General features: G+C 47.8%; 1 protein-coding gene across 1 annotated transcript in view; it reads right to left on the reverse strand.

Moving 5' to 3' along the window:
• PLCZ1 (phospholipase C zeta 1) overlaps nt 1–21596 on the reverse strand; it is a gene marked incomplete at its 5' end in the record, with an annotated part of 72493 nt that overhangs the window by 12665 nt on the left and 38232 nt on the right. Inside the window, one exon of the mRNA XM_082253633.1 lies at nt 17118–17274. Within this exon, the coding sequence (XP_082109759.1) occupies nt 17118–17274 (157 nt within the window). The remainder of the gene's footprint in view (nt 1–17117; nt 17275–21596) is intronic.

Raw genomic sequence — 21596 nt, forward strand, 5'->3', positions numbered from 1 at the left:
CCACTGGTTGAAAACAGAGGGGAAAAAACTAAAAAAGAAAACTAATACAGCCACCACATCTAAGAATTAATACGTTACAATATATAAAATGTTTTGCTTTTGGATCTATTACCAATTAAGACCTGCCCTTTCCCACTAAACTCCATTTCTTCCAGCCATTACCAGCTCCCTTTCTGCCTCATCTTTACTCTCTGATCCATGACAGGTCCTCCTCTGCATCCTCTTTCAGAGGAACATGATCAGCTACACCTTCTTTTTGCTCTGTCTCTTTTATGCTTCCTCCAGCTGACAGCTCCTCAGCTCCTTCAGCTTCTTTTCCCAATCGAGTATCACCAGCCTCCCCTCTCCTCCACCTCAATCAGCCTCCACTCCATCTCCACCTGTAATTTGTTTTAGTGAAATGTCTTGCCTAACTTAGGCCTGCATCACAGCTATACAGGTCACAGTTTGCATATTCCAGGTGCATTTTACATTTTTCAATACACGTTTTTGATCCACTGAAGTCTATGGGACCAAAAATAAGAAAAAAGTCCCTGGCCCTTTCCATAAAATGCACAGATGTGAATGTGAGCTCAAGGAAACCATGTTAAATGGATTAGTGGTGTGTTTCTGAAAAACTGAAAATGCACTAAAAAATGCTTAGGTGTGAACCAGGGCTACATCATAAAATAGGGTTTACATATGAGCGGCTGTGGGTTCGCGCCTGAGGTCTAGTGCGTGTCTGTTCGCCTGTTCAGGTGCAATTCAGGTCCGAACTTTTGCTAGAAGGCAGTGGGGAGCAAGCAAACCTGCAGCCAGTAAAACAGAGAACAGCCCAAAGCAATCACGCAGTGCTTAACTGCCTACAGGAGAGCCACAAGAACTAAATTAACATAACCTAACTAGGTTAATAACCTAAAACTGAAAATGCACTAAAAATGCATAGGTGTGCCACATCATAAGGCGGGGTTCACATATGAGCTGCGGGTTCGTGCCTGGGGTCTGGTGCGGGTCTGTTCACCTGTTCAGGTGCAATTCAGGTCCAAATTTTTGCCTGAATTCGCACCTGAACCACACACAAACATGCACAGGACCCTTTTGCAATCTGCTCTGCAGCCACCCCAGTGTGAACTGACTCCATTGTAAGCCGGTCACACTCGTATGTCATGCAAATTGGATGTGGGGAAATCCTCATCCAATTCGCACATATGTGAACCCAGCCAAACTTGTAAAAAAAATATCGAAGTGGAGTGATATTATTGCTAGAAAAGATGTAATATTAAAATGTAAAAGTTATATGACTGCAGATTTATGTTATAAATTCAGTGATATTAAATATACAGTATTCTTAGATTACTATATCATGCTCTGTAATCTAACTCCACACAGGTCTGACGCCTAGCAGCGCTTGCATGAGGAGCGTATATGTACTTATTTTCAACATTCCAGCATGTTTTCAATAGATCCCCAAGCTTTGAAGCTGTTAGAAGAACCGATTACGATTTCAGAGTTTATGCAAGCCATTAAACAAATCAAACCTGCCAAAGCCTCTGAGGAATACTGTACCTGTTAACTTTATAGAAACGATTTCACACCCAAAAGGCACCTTACTTTGTCAAAACATTTAATGCACTTCGACTGCCCCAACCAATACACTGGTCAGCCCTGACAGCCTACCTTTCCATGATACCAAAAAAAGAGAAACATCCATTCACTGAACAAATTGCCAGCCCATATCACTGCTTTGTATCGACCTGAAGCTATTCGCAAAAATCATGGCTACTCGCTTAATACCTAATCTTCAGAAAATAATCCATGTAGATCAAGTGGGCATCTGTGCCCAAAAGAAAAGCTTTAGACAGAACAAAACGTGCAAGAAATGTGGTCTATCAATGAAGAGTACACCCTTCCTATTATCGACTGATGCTGATGTAGCACTTACCCCTGCAAGGGCCATTAAGCTTGTCCCAGGTTTAAGTTCTCCCAAATAGGTGTAATGGCAACCAGGCATACAGCAACAGTCACTCCTCAAGCTCAATAAACAGTCTAGGGGTTGCCTTTTACGTTATTGCTGATTAACATGGTTAGGGCATAAGGAGCTGCAGGATACCTCCAGAATGCTGAACAGTGACAAGAGCATGCATTTTTTTCTGCAGCTATTTCTTGAAACAGTGCCTTCAGCAATAGTTCAGGAAATGGACAGCATTGGGACACCATAAGCAATGTTCCAGGCCAGGCAAGCCTTGGTATTGGTGCACCAAAGGTTCACAGCAGCAACAGGCACTAGGATTCTTCACTTAGGTCTTTAATCACAATGTCCCCTGATATCTGGATGTCTCCCTCCAGTCTCAGGCAGACAATTCCTCAGTGAATCTTCCAGAGCAGATCTCTAGTGTAATCTCTCTCCTAGCTTCAGGGATTCTAGCAGAGTAGGCCCCCTCAGCTTTGCCACAGCAAGGACCTCAGTGAGAGCAAGGAAAACTTTCAGCAGGGCTACTCAGAAGGGCAGCAGCCCTTCAGGCTGGGAACTTTTCCACCTGGACAAGAACAGGGCATCTCCAGGCTACAGAGTATTTATGCTCGCTCCGAGCCACTATTTGGGCAGCCTCCCCCAGGGATTGGCTGAGGAAACATAAATATTCAGCTGTTGATTTGCTTCATCCAGCCCACTACATTGTAGAGTCCTCCAGAAGGCAGGGGGGAGCAATCAAACCTGCAGCCAGTAAAACAGAAAACAGCCCAAAGCAATAACACAGTGCTTAACTGACTACAGGAGAGCCACAAGAACTAAATTAACCTAACCCAACTAATAGCCAGAGGCTGCTACACTGAGAAGGCCTTTAATAGGATTGACAGGACCTTTACACAGCTTACTTTAGGATTAGGGCCACATGGGGATTGGCTCCCTATGCTCAAACCCATGTGCACAAGTACATGCAAATGGAGTGCTTTCTGACTCCTTTATTCAGAATGGGACATGTCAGGGATGCCCCCTATTTCCCAGGACCTTTAATACAACATTGGAACCAGGTCCGGACTGGCAGGGCCGGCGTTAGGGGGGGGGCAAACTGGGAAAATGCCCAGGGCCCCCGAATGTCCAGGGGCCCCGTGTCACTGTCAGCCAGGGCCGGACCGGGCAGAATCTGATGACAGCGCTCAGAGTCATCAGATTCACTCACAGACACTAGAAGACATTCCCGGTGTACTTGCCAGCTACACCGACTCCGCGGCCAATCAGCCTTCTGTTCAGGGGGGGTGTGGGTCACACCCCCCCCTGAGCAGAAGGCTGATTGGCCGCGGAGCCGGTCCGGAAGTCAAGTAGTCAGTGTGTGTCTGTGTGTTCCTTCCCGCGCGGCCGCCGATGATCACTGAAGCCGCCGTAGATGGGAGCTCCTTCAGCCCGACTTCGGGCTGCTCGCGGGGGGGGGCGGCTGCGGGGAGAGAAGGTAAGTGACTGCCACTGCAGCCTGTGCTGAATAGGAGGGGGGTGGGGCGGCTCGGCTGCATATAGAGAGGATTTGATGTCTCCTTATGCCGCTGGATGGATGGATTCTTCTCCTCCCTTCTGCAGGCATTCTGCGGCTGCAGGAGAGATATGGAAATATCAATTTCTCTATATGCAGCTGAGCTGTCCCGTCCCCCTCCTATTCAACTTCTTTTACTGCCCCCCACAGTGATCTTAGCCCCCCCCGTGTTCTTAGCCCCCCCCCAGTGTTGTGATCGTAGCCCCCCTCCCCAGTGATCGTAGCCCCCCTCCCCAGTGATCGTAGCCCCCCTCCCCAGTGATCGTAGCCCCCGTCCCCAGTGATCGTAGCCCCCGTCCCCAGTGATCGTAGCCCCCGTCCCCAGTGATCGTAGCCCCCCTCCCCAGTGATCGTAGCCCCCGTCCCCAGTGATCGTAGCCCCCGTCCCCAGTGATCGTAGCCCCCCTCCCCAGTGATCGTAGCCCCCCTCCCCAGTGATCGTAGCCCCCGTCCCCAGTGATCGTAGCCCCCCTCCCCAGTGATCGTAGCCCCCGTCCCAAGTGATCGTAGCCCCCCTCCCCAGTGCTCTTAAACCCCCTGTACTCTTTAGCCCCCCCGTGCTCTTCAAGTCCCCACAGTGCTTTTCATCTCCCCCTATGCTCTCTGGCTCCCCCAGTGCTCTCCACCCCCCTGTGCTCCCTGGCTCCCCCCTAAGTGATTTCCAGCCCCCCCCCCCATGCTTTCCATCCCCCTGGTTTTCCCTGCCCACCAACCCCCCCCCCCAGTGCTATCCACACCCTGCGCCTTCCAACCCCCCTGCAATGCTTTCCAAACCCCCCCTTAATTCTCTCCAGTTCCCCCCCCCCTTGCCCTTCAGCTCCTCCAGTGCTATCTGCTTTCCCTGTGCTCTCCAGCCCCCCTAGTGTCCTTCTATATTCTATCATGTCTGCAGTCTCTGACCTTCTCTTGTATCACATCCGCAGTCTCTGGACCATCTCCTGTACTATGTCTGCAGTCTCTGACCAGTTCTTGTATCACGTCTGCAGTCTCTGACCATCTACTGTATCACGTCTGCACTCTCTGACCATCTACTGTATCACGTCTGCAGTCTCTGACCATCTCTTGTATCACGTCTGCACTCTCTGACCATCTACTGTATCGTGCCCTCAGTCTCTGACCATCTCCTGTATCGTGCCCTCAGTCTCTGACCATCTCCTGTATCGTGTCCTCAGTCTCTGACCATCTCCTGTATCATGCCCTCAGTCTCTGACCATCTCCTGTATCATGCCCTCAGTCTCTGACCATCTCCTGTATCATGCCCTCAGTCTCTGACCATCTCCTGTACTATGTCTGCAGTCTCTGACCAGTTCTTGTATCACGTCTGCAGTCTCTGACCATCTACTGTATCACGTCTGCACTCTCTGACCATCTACTGTATCACGTCTGCACTCTCTGACCATCTACTGTATCACGTCTGCAGTCTCTGACCATCTCTTGTATCACGTCTGCACTCTCTGACCATCTACTGTATCGTGCCCTCAGTCTCTGACCATCTCCTGTATCGTGCCCTCAGTCTCTGACCATCTCCTGTATCGTGTCCTCAGTCTCTGACCATCTCCTGTATCATGCCCTCAGTCTCTGACCATCTCCTGTATCATGCCCTCAGTCTCTGACCATCTCCTGTATCATGCCCTCAGTCTCTGACCATCTCCTGTATCATGCCCTCAGTCTCTGACCATCTCCTGTATCATGCCCTCAGTCTCTGACCATCTCCTGTATCATGCCCTCAGTCTCTGACCATCTCCTGTATCATGCCCTCAGTCTCTGACCATCTCCTGTATCATGCCCTCAGTCTCTGACCATCTCCTGTATCATGCCCTCAGTCTCTGACCATCTCCTGTATCATGCCCTCAGTCTCTGACCATCTCCTGTATCATGCCCTCAGTCTCTGGCCTTCTCCTGTATCATGCCCTCAGTCTCTGGCCATCTCCTGTATCATGCCCTCAGTCTCTGACCATCTCCTGTATCATGCCCTCGGTCTCTGACCATCTCCTGTATCATGCCCTCGGTCTCTGACCATCTCCTGTATCATGCCCTCGGTCTCTGACCATCTCCTGTATCATGCCCTCGGTCTCTGACCATCTCCTGTATCATGCCCTCGGTCTCTGACCATCTCCTGTATCATGCCCTCGGTCTCTGACCATCTCCTGTATCATGCCCTCGGTCTCTGACCATCTCCTGTATCATGCCCTCAGTCTCTGACCATCTCCTGTATCATGCCCTCAGTCTCTGACCATCTCCTGTATCATGCCCTCGGTCTCTGACCATCTCCTGTATCATGCCCTCGGTCTCTGACCATCTCCTGTATCATGCCCTCAGTCTCTGACCATCTCCTGTATCATGCCCTCAGTCTCTGACCATCTCCTGTATCATGTCCTCAGTCTCTGACCATCTCCTGTATCATGTCCTCAGTCTCTGACCATCTCCTGTATCATGTCCTCAGTCTCTGACCATCTCCTGTATCATGTCTTCAGTCTCTGACCATCTCCTGTATCATGTCTTCAGTCTCTGACCATCTCCTGTATCATGTCCTCAGTCTCTGACCATCTCCTGTATCATGTCCTCAGTCTCTGACCATCTCCTGTATCATGTCCTCAGTCTCTGACCATCTCCTGTATCATGTCCTCAGTCTCTGACCATCTCCTGTATCATGTCCTCAGTCTCTGACCATCTCTTGTATCAGGTCCGTAGTCTCTGACCATCTCTTGTATCATGTTTGCAGTCTCTGACCATCTCCTGTACTATGTCCAGCGGGAACACTCTGCAGCCACACCGCACAGCACACCCAAGGTAAGTGGAGGACTGGAGAGAGGAGTGACTTCTACTTAGGGATTTATTTTGCAAATAGGCTGGGCTGGCACTGGCAGCAACAATTTTATTCAAAGAAATCAGGATTTCTTCTGCAAATATACTGGCACTGGCAGCAACAATTTAATTCAAATCAGGATTTCTTTTGCAAATAGGCTGGCCTGGCACTGGCAGCCAGGCATAGTACTAGTCTAGTACAATGCCTGCCAGTGCCTTGTCTGATCTGATGATGTCACTGCCAGGCTATTTGCAGAAGAAATCCTTATTTTTCCTCATTTTTTTGATCATGTGTCATGATGACATTGGTTTTGGTAATTGTCTGACTCTGATGCCAGCCTATTTGCAGAAGAAATCCTGATTTGAATAAAATTGTTGCTGCCAGTGCCAGCCTACCAGGGGCTGTTTTGAGGTGTGAAGGTGCAGGAATTGGGGTGACCTGAGGTGTGAAGGTGCAGGAATTGGGGTGGTCTGAGGTGTGAAGGTGCAGAAATTGGGGTGGTCTGAGGTGTGAAGGTGCAGGAATTGGGGTGGTCTGAGGTGTGAAGGTGCAGAAATTGGGGTGGTCTGAGGTGTGAAGGTGCAGGAATTGGGGTGGCCTGAGGTGTGAAGGTGCAGAAATTGGGGTGGTCTGAGGTGTGAAGGTGCAGAAATTGGGGTGGTCTGAGGTGTGAAGGTGCAGAAATTGGGGTGGTCTGAGGTGTGAAGGTGCAGAAATTGGGGTGGTCTGAGGTGTGAAGGTGCAGAAATTGGGGTGGCCTGAGGTGTGAAGGTGCAGAAATTGGGGTGGCCTGAGGTGTGAAGGTGCAGAAATTGGGGTGGTCTGAGGTGTGAAGGTGCAGAAATTGGGGTGATCTGAGGTGTGAAGGTGCAGAAATTGGGGTGGTCTGAGGTGTGAAGGTGCAGAAATTGGGGTGGTCTGAGGTGTGATAGTGCAGGAATTAGGGTGATCTGATTTGTGAAGGTGTGCAAAGCTCACTTGATTTCTTATTTATTCTATTTAATGTTATTTAATTAAAGCATATTTTCATGTAGTTGCATGTTTTATTTGGCTAAATGATTAAATGCGCCTATATTTTTGGTAGAATATAAAAAAATTTGGGGCCCCACTTTTAGGTTTGCCCAGGGCCACACTTTATCTAAAACCGGCCCTGCGGACTGGCCATAGGGCACACCAGGTATTTTCCCAGTGGACCGGGGCTGCATGAGGAAGAGTTGGCTGTGACATGCAGGGCCGGCCGTGGGTGGATGTGCTGCTTAACGGAATGCAGGGCCGGCCGTGGATGGATGTGTGGATTGCAGAGCTGGCCGTGGGTGGATGTGTGGGATGCAGGGCCGGCCGCAGCTGATGTATTCTGAAGGAGTGGAAAAAGTCTCACCATTCCACCGCCCACCAAGCCGCTCCATGGCAACCTAGGCCGCCACTGAACTGAAGGTCCCGGTTCGCGCATACACCTCGCAGCCGCCGGTCACATGGCAACCAGGATGCCAGGTGAGAAGAAGGGATGGAGAGGCTGAGGCCTTCCACACGACCACCTTCCGTATATGCAGCTGCAGGACCTTGCTGGCTTTCATGTGTGGGAGGGAAATCTCAGACCCGCCTCCTGCACATGAAAGCTGGCGAGGTGCTGCAGCCTCCTATAGGAAAAGCAGTGCAGCTGATGTACACCCACCTCTCTTCCCTCCCACTTATTTTCCCGCTGGTGAAGGGGTTTGAATGGAATGCTCCAGGGCCAGACAGTGCTTCTTTGACAATGGTAATTATGCTCTTTTTTTCCTGTTATGTGACAGCAGTTTTCTAATCAGCTGGCACATGGCCAGGCTTTTCAAATCAGTGTGCACCTGCTGTCTCTGGGCAGTGGAGTAGCTTGGGGGGGGGGGGGGCGGCCGGGCTTTGGCCCCAGGTGAAAAATTTAGAGGGGCACTGTCCCAAGTGTGCTGGGCCTTGATGTCATGTCAGGCTCCGTGGCGGTGGGAGCCTGAGGAGTCCCCTCTCTGAGGAGGAAGCACCAACAACAGATGGGACAAAGGAACCTATGGGTGATGTCACTGCTCCAGGCTTTACTGGCTTTTGTCAAGAGCTCTCTACTCTCCCCTGCAGCCATCACTGACTAACACAAGGGATCATGTGACCAGACCGGAGCAAGCTGAGAATAGGAAAGTCCACAGATTAGGGGGCACAAATTATCTGCCTTGCCCCAGGTGCTGACAACCCATGCTACGCCACTGGCTCTCGGCACTCCTCTCCCTCCGCAGTGGTGTGCCTGGTTCAGGCTAAAGGGAAGACCCAGAAAAGTTGACCATGGATGAAATATTTTACATGCTTTGTAAGCACTACTAAAAGTAATACTCAAAAAGCCAGTTCTAAAGCAATACTCCTTTATAACTGGCTATGTGAGTGGTGCTTTATAACTGACATTGTAGTATTAACAAAGCCAGTTGTAAAGTATTACTCACACGCCAGTTATAAAGGAGTTTTTCTTAATAACTGGCTTTGTCAGTACTCCAACATATCTTGCTATCTTCCTTTGGCCCTAAAAAACCTAAAAAAGATACCGTAACCAAATCCACACATCCTGGAACCCCAAATCCCCTCACCAACGGCCCCCACGAATGCCTGACCCCCCCCCCCCCATCCCAGGCTGCTCAGTCTAAAATGCCCATCCCTATTTTAGATCCCAGTCCGGGCCTGATTGGAACCATTTCTACGGACTATTTGTGCAAACCCATAACAGGCATTATTGTACAAGGACAACAACATAAGGTATCCGCTTACATGGATCACCTACTGTTCTATCTCAGCAACACAGACAGTACTAACCCTATTTATCGGCTGACTTTATCACATATGGGAATTGTCTTATTTCAATATAAACTACCAAAAAACTGAAGATCTGAACCCGACATTACCTTCACTTCTGGTTCAAAGACTACAAACAAATTTTACTTTTAAATGGCCATCCTTGCATATCAAAAAACTTGGTACTGTATCTTATTATCAAAAGACCCCACCATACTCTTTGTTCTATATTTTTTACCACTTCTAATGCTTGCAAAAATGAACTATCGACCAGGACATCCAAAACTTTCTCATGGATGTGAGGTGCAACATCATTAAATAAAACCTATTACTCCCGCATCTTATACCTTCTAAAAACAATCCTGATCCACATTGCATCATCGTATTTTATAAGTGTGTTTAATCTATCTTCTAATCTAGCTTCTAAACTTGCCCACAATAACATAGTAACTAGGACGAAAGAAAATGAAGGGATGTCATTCCCAGAAGGTAAATTATACCAGATTGCGGTACATTTGATGAGAGCCTAGGAATGACCTAGCACATTGGCAATCATGCATTTTGAACATATAACATTTTACCATCTCCTTCACCTTTATTTCCCATACTGGGAAATCCACAGAACCTGGCTTACAGGATAATGCTTGTAACCATTATTTGAAATAGAAAAACAAAACACTGGCACTGCATTGCATTACCAAGGCAGCATGGTTATCAACTGACTTCATGTGCTACAACACCCAGACCTTTTGTCATTGGGACCACTTAGGATTCTGCAACTCTCACACCTAAAATGCTACTAGACCCAGGAGCCTGCATTCTCTATATCTGGTCTCCCACAGCACATTGAAATGCAACTATTTTAGTAAATATAAACTGCTAAATATCTTTTCTCATCAGCAGTATATAGCAGTCTTATGACTTCTACGAGTGTCTGGTTAAAGCTTGTAGGAAACCTTTTAAATCTCCTCTCACTGTCCTATGAGGCTGCAGCCTGCAGGACCCCTGACCCTCTGTCTGGACAGTGCTGATTGGCCCTGTGTTGATCACATTCACCCTCCCCAGAAAGAAAAAACCCTCTAGCAACACATACCAAACTGAGTATGTGCAGAGTGCTCCCAAGGTTTTGTTCTATCAGGAAATTGATTGGGGACTGTGGAAAAAGGGGCAAATCAGAGAAGACAGGATCAAAAAGCGTTTGTGGAGGATTAACCCCTTAGGTTCCACAGTAAGTATAACAAGCATGCTTCACTGTATATACAGACTGATTTTACGGTTGTGGGTTTAGTAACACTTTCATTCACTCCCGAACACGCACCTTTTCCAACTCCACATGACCCAATTTGAAAGCGAATGTCAGAATGAGGGCCTGATGCATCATGCACTCTCCTTTACATAAAAATTACCCTTGATTGGCCAAGCGTAAGAGTCTAGCTCGCTTCATATCTCAAAAATTTGAGAGGCATGAAATATGAACATTGTATTTATCCAGGAGAATGTTCTGAACATGATGTCTACAAATCTTCCTTGGTGTGCCCCTGCCAGCAGGATAAACCATACAGTAAAAGTTTATTTCTGTGTTTTCTGACTTATATTTCATAATGAATAGCCAAATCTTGCATGTCCTTTTTTATTTTATTTTTTTTATTTTTGTAGTTGTAATGTTTATACATATTGTTATGCACTGGAATGTTAAGCCCCCTGGTCGCCTGACAGGTCGCCTGCCATAGAGAAGCTGTGGACCCGTTCTAATAGGAGCGACACAAGTCGCTACGACTTAGAAAAAGGGTCCGGAGCTTCTTTGGGGCGACCTGGAGCGACCTGCATTGACTTCAATGTTATGAAGTCCGTGCCGGCCGCTCCGAGGTCGCGGTGCGAGCAGCGCGCCGCGACCTGTGAGATCGCCCCGGGAAGTCGGATCGCCCCAGTGTGAACGGGGCCTAAATCTTAAAACTAATAAGTGGCTTCTCAGCATTAAAGCTGAATTTCACCCAAAAGGGGAAGTTCCGCTTTAAGGACTGGTCCCCCGCTCCTTTTTCTCAATTGGCCCTTTTGAGGACGGGGGTGGGGAGCAGGTCTTGCAGGCAGCAAGTGGGCAGCCCCACAGACAGAGGCTCCCATTTCTGTTCTGAGCGCCACAGTGCTCAGCAACAGAAGTTCTCCTCCCTCCCCCCTGCGGTCTTCTGGGCTTCTGGGACACCTACAGGTCCCAGAGGACTGCATCCACCAGTCTGGATGCGCAGCGTGGATCGCGCATGCGCAGTGGGCACCCGGCTGTGAAGCCGCAAGCTGTCATAGCCGGGTGCCCATAGTGAAGATGCTCGTGCCTCTGAGGGAGGACAGAGGATGAAGACGGCTGGGGTGAGCTCACCACTGGACTGTGGGACAGGTGAGTGGCTGTTTTTGAAAAGTCAGCAGCTACGCTTTTTGAAACTGCTGACTTATTTTTTTGACAGGTGCCTGGAGATCCTCTTTAAGCTAAAACTGGACATACACGGTTAATTATTTCTACATTACTGCCAGTGGGCTGAGCAAAAAAAAAATACAGATTCCTCCATCCATACAAATGAGGTAAGAATCCCCCTTAGGCTTCTTTCACACGGTCCGCCTCCGCAGGCGGATCCGTGTTGCTCAACGGGGATCGATCCGCGATCCCCGCTGAGCCGGGCGGATGACAGCTCCGTCTCCGCTTGCAGAGCGGAGAGGGAGGTGTCTCAGCCCCCGCTGCCCTCTATGGGGGATCGGAGGAGAGCGGACCGCCTGTCCGCTCTCATCAGATCCGCTCTGCTCCGATTACTGAACGGATGGAAAAATAGGGTTTCCATCCGTCCAGATTTCAGCACAGGATCGGATGCGGATGGCAGCGGGTGTCAGCGGAGGTGACCTCCGCTGACACCCGCTGCCCCATAGAGCTGCATGGAGGATCCGATCAGATCCGCCTAAAAAACTGACAGGCGGATCTGATCGGACCGCCCGTGTGAAAGAGCCCTTACACTGGGACATTGTATTCTGACAGTAGCACCTGTTCCTGCCAGAATACACTGATCAGCAGCCGCAGCTGATTGGCTGCAGCCACTAATCAAGGAAAATTCTCAGATTTTAAACAGTGTGAGGTCATCCCTGCTCGACAGTAGTTGGCTGCTTGAAGGACTTCTGTCTTAAAGTGATTGTAAAGTCTTGTTTTTTTTTTTGTTTCAATAAAAATAACAAACATCTTATACTTACCTGCTCTGTTGCAGTGGATTTGCACAGAGCTGCCCGCATCCTCTTCTCGGGTCCCTCTTCAGTGCTCCTGGCCTCTCCCCCCTGGTGAGGCACATGAGCCCAGTCACAGATCCGTGTGTCCATTCAGACATGGAGTTGTGGCCCGCCCCCACCCCCTCTCTCTCCTGCTTGGCTGACTGACTTTGATTGACAGCAGCGGGAGCCAATGTCTCAGCCAATCAGGAGGGAGAGTCTCAGACAGCCGAGACCCTCGTGGACATCGCTGGACAGAGATGGGGCTCAGCTAAGTATCAGGGGGGCTGCTGCACACAGAACGTTTTTTTATCTGAATGCATAGAATCGAGCAGTGTATTGCATTCGAAAATCGACAATCGTTCGCCCGATTTTCTTATAGTCTGTTCCGCACTAGGGACACGTTGGAAATTTTTCCTCAATCCTCGATTAGCAGCTGTAGCCAATCAGTGTATTCTGACAGAGGCAGGTGCCTCTGTCAGAACTTCGAGCAGTGTATGTCCGCTGACATCCGACCCGATCCGTCAAATCTGGATGTATGGAAACCCTATTTTCCATCCGTCCAGCGGATCGGATGGGATCGGATGAGAACGGACCAAGGGTCCGTTCCCATCCGATTTCCCCCATAGAGATGCATGGGGAACTGACAGCTGTGTCTCCGCACACAGCGCAGAGACACAGCTGTCCTCCTGCTGCGAGAAAAGCGGAGTCCGTCCGATGGACTACAAGTGTGAAAGAGCCCTAATGTCCCTTTCCCACGGGCTTTCCGATCAGGTCCGCCTGTTAGTTTTTCAGACGGACCTGATCGGATGCTCCATGCACCCCTATGGAGCAGCGGATGGTAGTGGTGACATCTCCGCTGACACCCCCTGCTCTCCGATCCTTAGTGGTCCATGATTGGATCGGATAAAAACGGGCGGGCGGTCCGTTTTCATCTGATCTCCCATAGAGGAGAGCGGGAATCTGACAGGTCTGTCTCTGCAAAGTAAGCTGAGGCGGAGCTGTCATCCGCCTGTTCAGCGGGGATCAGCGGATCGATCCCCGCTGAGCAAAACGGAGTCCGTTGGGCAGAAAGCCCGTGTGAAAGGACCCTTACACTCATATTCCTAGAGAGATTGTTGCATTGTGTTACCAGTGTCTGTATGCTCAGCCTTTGCGCCAATCTGTATGCAATTTCACTGTGTGTTTGGAGATGGCATGCAGTTTAAGTTACCAGATCTGCCAGACAGAGATCTGTCCCTGTGTATGGTTGCCTAGCAAACCAGTCAGCTGACAAACTTCTAGATCAGTGTTTCTCAACCTTTTTTCAGTCAAGGCACCCTTTAAAATTATGGACAGTCTCGAAGCACCCCATTCTATAATGTAAAAACTATTCTAATAGTTTTGCATAACCACTTAAGCCCCGGAGGATTTGGCTGCTCAAAGACCAGGCCCTATTTTGTGATTCGGCACTGCGTGACTTTAACGGATAATTGTGCGGTCGCGCGACGATGTACCAAAATTAAATTGACGTCCTTTTTTTCCCACAAACAGAACTTTCTTTTGATGGTATTTGATCACCTGTACGATTTTTATTTTTTGCACTATAAAGAAAAAAAGAGCGACGATTTTGAAAAAATAACAATATTTTTAACATTTTTTTTATGAAATTCTCAAAAATAAAATGTAAAAATCTAAATTTTTTAACATTTTAGGCCAATTTGTTTTCTGCTACATATTTTTGGTAAAAAAAAATCACAATAAGCGTATTTTGATTGGTTTGCGCAAAAGTTATTGCGTTTACTAACTACGGGAAAGATTTATGTAATTTTTATTGTTTTTTTTTTTTAACTAGAAATGGCTGCGATCTGCGTTTTTTTTTTGCGGGACTGCAACATTGCGGCGGACAGATCGGACCCCTGACTGACATTTTTGTCACTTTTGGGAGTACCAGTGACATTACTACAGTAATCAGTGCTATAAATATGCACTGTTACTGTCAAAATGAAAGGGTTAACTTTATTGGTGATCAATGGGTTAAGTATGTCCCTAGGGGCGTGATTCTAACTGTCAGGGGCGTGGCTTGTTAGATCATCACAGAGACATACGATCCTACATAGCAGGATCGCATAGCCTCTGTGATGATCTAAGGGAGAATGACAGACGGCTGTGTTTATATCAGCCGTCTGTCTTTCTCCCTCTCCTGAGGGAGATTGCGAGTGGCCGGCGGACATTGGAGCCGCCGGTCACACACGCGGGGATGGCAGGGAACGAGTGGGGGCGGGAGCGTGCCGCCGGCGGCGCGCGCTCGCCCCCTACAGGCTCGTGGGCGAGTGATGTACCCATACGTCACATTGCCCAGGAGAGGCTGACTGCTGCAGTATATAGTCGCGCGGCAGTCAGCAAGTGGATAATGCAGCAACATCCACACACAGAACACCCAACGTTAAAGGTGATGTTTTCTTCCAAAGCAAATACACTTTTGCACATGTAGCACCCTCCCAGGTAGGTGCTAGCTAGGCAAAGCATATGTGTAACCCTGTTCTGCTTATCAGGAGGTTCTGATCTGTTAGTTAGCCTGTCAGATGCTTTCAGGTGTGACCTGTTGAGTCTGGGGAGTCTACCCACTGTATCCAATGAGGGACCTTGTTGGACAGTGGAGGAAACTTAGCCAATAGCACACCAGGGTTTATGACTGTCCCAGTGGGTGGGCATTGCTGTAATGGATCCTGGGATTGGGAATAAATCCGGAGGGGGTATGTGACAGGGTGTCTTTTGGGGGGAGGACAGCTGTCTCTCCTCCTGCTGATGTGAGGAAGATGGTCCAGGCAGTCAGCCTAGGGACCGGGGGTTGAGCTGTGCTGCAGAAGGATCCAGTGTGCTGACCAAGTGGAGCTGCTGGGCAGAATACTTCTGGAAAAACTTAGGAAGCTAAAGGGACTCTTTTTACAGTTAAAGGCAAAGTAAAGTAAGTGGCCTAGCTGTGACTAGCTCAAACAGCGTTAACCAGCGTCAGTCAGCGTTAACAAGCGTCAATCAGCACTTTCTATATCGTCCCTGCCTATTGTGTATAGTTCAGTTCAGTTGGAGTATCCCACTCACCCCTTCTCCTATCCAAGTTCCTAATAAAACCTAAAAACCTTGTCTGAGGTAAAAACACTTGGAAACATGTCAGAATGTTCTACTGTTGCTAATGGTAACCCAGGGGAACCCGTCATCAGCAGCTCCCTCGGGAGTAGTGCTACACACACTGGTACTGACTAGTAACCCAATGTTCTTCTTCTCCCTCAATCTTTCAGTCAGCTAATGTCACCCCAGTGCTGAGAGAGGGGCAGAGGAGAGTCAAACAAGGATGCTGTGGAGGCAACAGACATTCTCCTCATCATCATTGGTGTCTAGAAAGTCGTAATGGTGCATAATGAAAACCTGTTGCTTTCTGTAACTAAAAGGCAGGCTTCATCCACCTGCTGGCTTGTATACAATTTTTAGACATTTTGCCAAGGCACCCCTGAAGAAGCCTCAAGGCACCCCAGTGTGCCTGGGCACCCTGGTTGAAAAAGGCTGTTCTAGGTGATGGAAAAATATCACATGCCGTGTATCGGGTGCGTGGGTATGTGTGGGAAAAGTGAATAACACATGGATTCTAGTTTACAGGGTAGCTAAAGGAATACTAGATGTGTAGGCTAATTGCTAGACTTCTCCCTAACTCATAGGCTTGCATACATTATACAATTTTCTTGTACAATTTTTCTTTAGATTTACCAAAACCATATAATATGAGGTCAGACCTAAACACTTTCAATTTGTATGCAGTCAGGCAGGCCCTTGCACTACATGGTTGAAGGTAAATCTAAAGGAAATTGAAAAAGAAAATTGTATAATGTATGGCCAGCCTTAGAGTACATCAGATTGCATTTACAATTTGTGGCCAGCCAGCTAGATCTAGATGAAGTGGTGGCTCTCTCTAGTGCTGGCCAGTGTTATTGCAGGTTGTGACAATACTTTCACAGCTGGCTTTACCTATCCAAAGTACATCTTGCCCTCATTTCCTTATACACCAAGCAAGGTCCAGTCCAGGCCCCAGTTAGCTAGTTTCTGTGGGTTTGGGTTCTTGACATCTCATGGTACCCATGAAACATTAGAGTGCTCATGCTGTTGTACAACTGTAACCTGGGTAAAGACTGGGAAACTTGGGATTCTCACGACAATCTGCAAGTGTGCTTGCTGATTTCTGAGCGACAGACAGCGATACCTTGTATGTCAATTGGCATTCCTTGTACCATTGGTAACCCTGTTAGTGACATATCCTTATATACAGTGCCTTGTGAAAGTATTCGGCCCCCTTGAACTTTGCAACCTTTTTCCACATTTATATCTTTATGTTTTAAAGGTTGAAATGTGGCAAAAGGTCGAAAAGTTCAAGGGGCCAAATACTTTCGCAAGGCACTGTAATTTATGTTTTAATTTTATAGCGCAAAAGATGAAACGGCAGAGAGTCAAATCCAGATTGGACTGGCGACTCGCCAGAATTTCATCCTCTGAGCTGCCATGAAAATTTAATTCTGTTTATTTCATGCATGGAGTCTGCGATGACCCAAAATCGTGTGTAAAATATTCATTCTTTCTGAAACTACAAAAACTCTAAAACCGCAGGAAGAGAATTGATCGACAGAAGACTTACAGTATTGCTGCCCACAGCAACATATTCATAAATAAATGGGCTTGGTTGTCAAGGACCTCAAAGAGCTGACTCTTCATACTCCATAGTCCCTTTGTTATCTCCCCTAGAGTACCTGAATGCTGGACCAGCTGCTGCGCTACTGTCTCGGACACTGAATTATTTTCGTAGAATTTCTGGTAGGCTTGGGAATGCTGGAAACTGACAAACTCCTTCGGTTTGGTGTAAATGACCAGATCTGACAGCTTTGGTGCGATCTCCCTAAGTTTTCCCTGCCAGGACAAAACCAAATTGATCAATAACTGATAATGACACATGATTGCAAATTGTCATAAATTACACTTCTATAGATAACCCAGAGGGATTAAAAGGTGCCATCCTGGGTCAGTGCATATCATTGAGTACACTGAGCTCAGCAGCTATCTCCACTTTAGCCGATCAGATATCAGGATATAACCCCCCCCCCCCCGAGGCACTGAGGCAGGCTAGTGCATTGGAATGCCCCCCCCCCCCCCAGCCTGTCACAGTGGATGGAGCTGGGATGAAATCAGGGTGGTGGATGGAGCCGGGATTGGATCAAGGTGAAGGATGGAGCCGGGGTGGGACAGGGAAAGGATGAAGCTGGAATGGGATCAGGGGATGGATGGAGCCGGGATGGGATCAGGGTAGTGGATGGAGCCGGGATGGGGTCAGGGGGAAGGATGGAGCGGGATGGGATAGGGAGAGAAGGATGGAGCTGGGATGGGATCGGGGTGGTGGATGGAGCCGAGATGGGATCAGGGTGGTGAATGGAGCCAGAATGGGATTTGGGGGAAAAATGGAGCCGGGATGGGATCGGGGGGGGGGCGGATGGAGCCAGGATGGGATTGGGGTGATGAATGGAGTTGGGATGGTATCTTTGATTTAGGGGCGTGGGGTTTAAAGGATATGTGCTAGAGGGTGCTTTGGGAGGGGAGAGGATTTGTGCTGGGGGGGTCAAACTTCAAACTTAGGTAACTTCCAACATATGAATATACACTATATTGCCAAAAGTATTGGGGTGTCTGCCTTTACACACGCATGAACTTTAACGGCATCCCAGTCTTAGTCTGTAGGGTTCAATATTGAGTTGGCCCACCCTTTGTAGCTATAACAGCTTCAACTCTTCTGGGAAGGCTGTCCACAAGGTTTAGGAGTGTGTCTATGGGAATGTTTGACCATTCTTCCAGAAGCGCATTTGTGAAGTCAGGCACTGATGTTGGCGAGAAGGCCTGGCTCGCAGTCTGCGCTCTAATTCACCCCAAATGTGTTCTATTGGGTTGAGGTCAGGGCTTTGTGCAGGCTAGTCAAGTTCCTTCTGCCCAAACTCGCTCATGGACCCTACCTTGTGCATTGGTGCGCAGTCATGTTGGAACAGAAAGTTGCCGTCCCCAAACTGTTCCCACAATTGTCCCCACACCACAACCCCCCCTCCACCAAATGATTTGGACCAGTGCACAAAGCAAGGTCCATAAAAACATGGATGAGTGAGTTTGGGGTCCTGACCTCAACCCGATAGAACACCTTTGGGATGAATTAGAGTGCAGACTGCGAGTCAGGCCTTCTTGTCTCCATGCCTGACCTCACAAATGTGCTTCCCGAAGAATGGTCAAACATTCCCATAGACACACTCCTAAACCTTGTGGACAGCCTTCCCAGAATAGTTAAAGCTGTTATATCTGCAAAGGGTGGGACAACTCAATATTAAACCCTACAGACTAAAGCCTCGTACACACGATCAGATTATCGGATACATTTTCGTCCATTTTTTGTTGCATGTTAGTCTAACATCGAAAGTGAAGAGGTTACTTACATACGAAAATTGTCATACGGCAGAATTCAACTTCAGAAGTGATGTAATGAGTTGAATTGTTTTGTATGTATTCTTTAGTTTCCGAGCATGCATAGTCTTGATCTTACGATTTTTTTCAGAAGAAACTGTACTAATTGTTTAATCGGACGTTGTGGTCACATACTATAAACATTTTATAGCCTGCACATCCAGTTTTTGTTGTACGAAAATTTGTAATCGGCTGTCAAAAGCACCATACTAACAATCTGAAAATCAGCAGATCGTTCGTCCGAAAAAATGTTACTTCCGATTTTCTTATTGTGTGTACGGGCCTTTAGACTGGGATGCCATTAAAGATCATGTGCGTGTTAAGGCAGGCATCCCAATACTGTTGGTAGTATTGTGTATATTTATCTTGTGTCACAAGTTGGACCATGCCACGGCTATGGAGCATCCACGCATAATTACATTTGGGAAGAAAGTGTAATTTTTAACACCCCAATCTGCCTTTTCTGTGCTTATTGTACAAAGAATTAAACTGCCAGCATGATAAAGAGGCTCCGCAGGATTTGCGGCGGCCCTGAGTTGTTTATTTTTAAATGGAAACACATTAATATGACGGCAGCCCAGAAATTATATTCAATTACCGGATTATCCGGACGGGGAGTGAGAGACGGAGGAGGGATAGAAATAGAGATTTGATTAGAATTCCTGGAGATATTCCATCTCATGGCTACTGTGTAATCATGCTGTGATTGTATATTCTAGATTATGAGGAATGATCCCACAATCTTTTCTTCAGGAAGGTGAAGAGTATCTGGGATGGCTGAGGGGAGGGCAGCAAGGACTGTACAAAGTGTGTGGAACAAGGACATCACAGAGAAAAAATGTATGCACAGATTGTACAGTATATTGTCCCTGTACGTAATGAGAATGACAAAGAGCTCCTGGTATAGCAGTGTATTACAAGATTTTTATAAGTGTATTTAGGCGTTTTTGTATTAACCAATTGAAAGCACCAGGGGGGAGGATACCAGCTCTTATAGGCTCAAAAATGCCTGAAATACGTCTGAAAAAGCGTATGAAAATGTTTCATTTGAGCATTTTCAGGCATTCCTATTGAAGTCTTTGGGGCCAAAATACCCATGTCTGTCCCAAAATCAGCTCATGTAGCTTCAGGCATTAGGGCCCTTTCACGCTGATCAGTTTTTAGCTTACCAAAAGCGGAAGAAAAATGCATGTCCATTAAATCCTTTGGAACTCTTCAGTCAGCTGGTGGTCAGTTGCGTTTTTAAAAGTCTTCCATGCGGCATTTTTTGTACACGTTTGGCATTGTAAAAAAAACACCAAAAATGCCCTCCCCTCCCAATTTGGTAATACTAGCTTACAAACTCAATCTTCTGATCTGGAGTGGTTACTGGGATCAGAGCTGCTAAAAATACTTTGTCTGAGGTCTACAAGGAGCTGTTTACAGTCAGGCTGGGTTCACACACTGGTGCAAATTGGATGCCGGTTTCCCCACATCCAATTCGCATGTCAAGAGATTGTGATCGACTCTCAATAGAGCCAGTTCACACAGCCAGGGCCATCTTACCAAATAGGCATGCTGGGAAGTTGCCTGAGGGCCCCCACCAGCCAAGCGACCCAGCCCCAGCCAGGCATTAGTCTTGATTCCCGTGTGCATCCCACTGCCGAACTTAGCAGGTGGCAAGCGTCTGTCGGCCTTGCTCTGCTGTAAGGCCACTTGGGCCATGGATGGGGAGCCCACAACTGCAGGAATGCCTGTCCGCCTCCATGGGAACAGGAACACACAGGACAGTCAAGTCGGACTCCCATCCGTGTGTGTGTGTTCACCGGACCCAGCCGCTGAACTTGGAAGCTGTCATTAGCCTGGCACTGCTGTACCAATAAATATCGCCTTATTGATAATTTGCATTTTTATTCTTGTGGGTGATTGTGTAGGCAGGGCCCCAGTGCACTGCATTGCCCGGGGCCCTTTAATGCTCTTAAGATGGCACTGCACACAGCTCCTGGACTGCTGTGGAGCGGTTTGCAGAAGGGTCCTGTGCATCTTCTGGTCTGTTTCGGGTCTAAATTCAGCCAAAAATTTGGACTGAATTTGGACCTGAAACCGTGAACAGGGACACATCGGACTCCCTGCTGCAAGTTGCTCAGCACACAGTGTGAACCCAGCCTAACCAAGGCCAAAACCCCTTGAAAAGTGCCGCAGTGTCGAGAGCAGTGGATGTCAGTGATATCTAACTTTTAGGTTGATGAATGGGATGACATTTAGGATTACCACTTTTGCTACGTGGTGTCAGCTAGGGACCTCCTCATTCAAGTTAAAATCTTACACAGAATTTATTATACCCCTACCAATATTTACACTTCTGATTTGGGGGACTGCTGGTACTGTAAGTATTCCCCAACAGATTTTGAGCACATTTTCTGGTACTTTCCACTAATACAGGACTTCTAGCAAGGGGTGGACCGAGCCCTTAAAAACCCCACAGCTCTTCAGATACCTATGACCATCTCCATGTGTCTATTTGGATTGGTAGAGGAGCTGGTGCCTCTTAGGGCACAGAGAACCCCTATGCTCGCAAAGCAATTTTATTGCATTGTAAGAAGGCAAAGGCTTTTTAAAAAGTTCTAACTAATAAGGCGTTGCCTCTGTATAAAGCTACTTACTTGAATAGAGGCTTCCCTAAGAATTTTGAAAAGGTATGGCATAGTTGGGTCTCTGATATTTCTGCTCTTACATGAGACTGTCCCAGTTTGACA

The sequence above is a fragment of the Pelophylax lessonae genome (assembly GCF_965119305.1).
Source record: "Pelophylax lessonae genome assembly, chromosome: 4".
In the NCBI taxonomy this organism is placed as follows: Eukaryota; Metazoa; Chordata; class Amphibia; order Anura; family Ranidae; genus Pelophylax; species Pelophylax lessonae.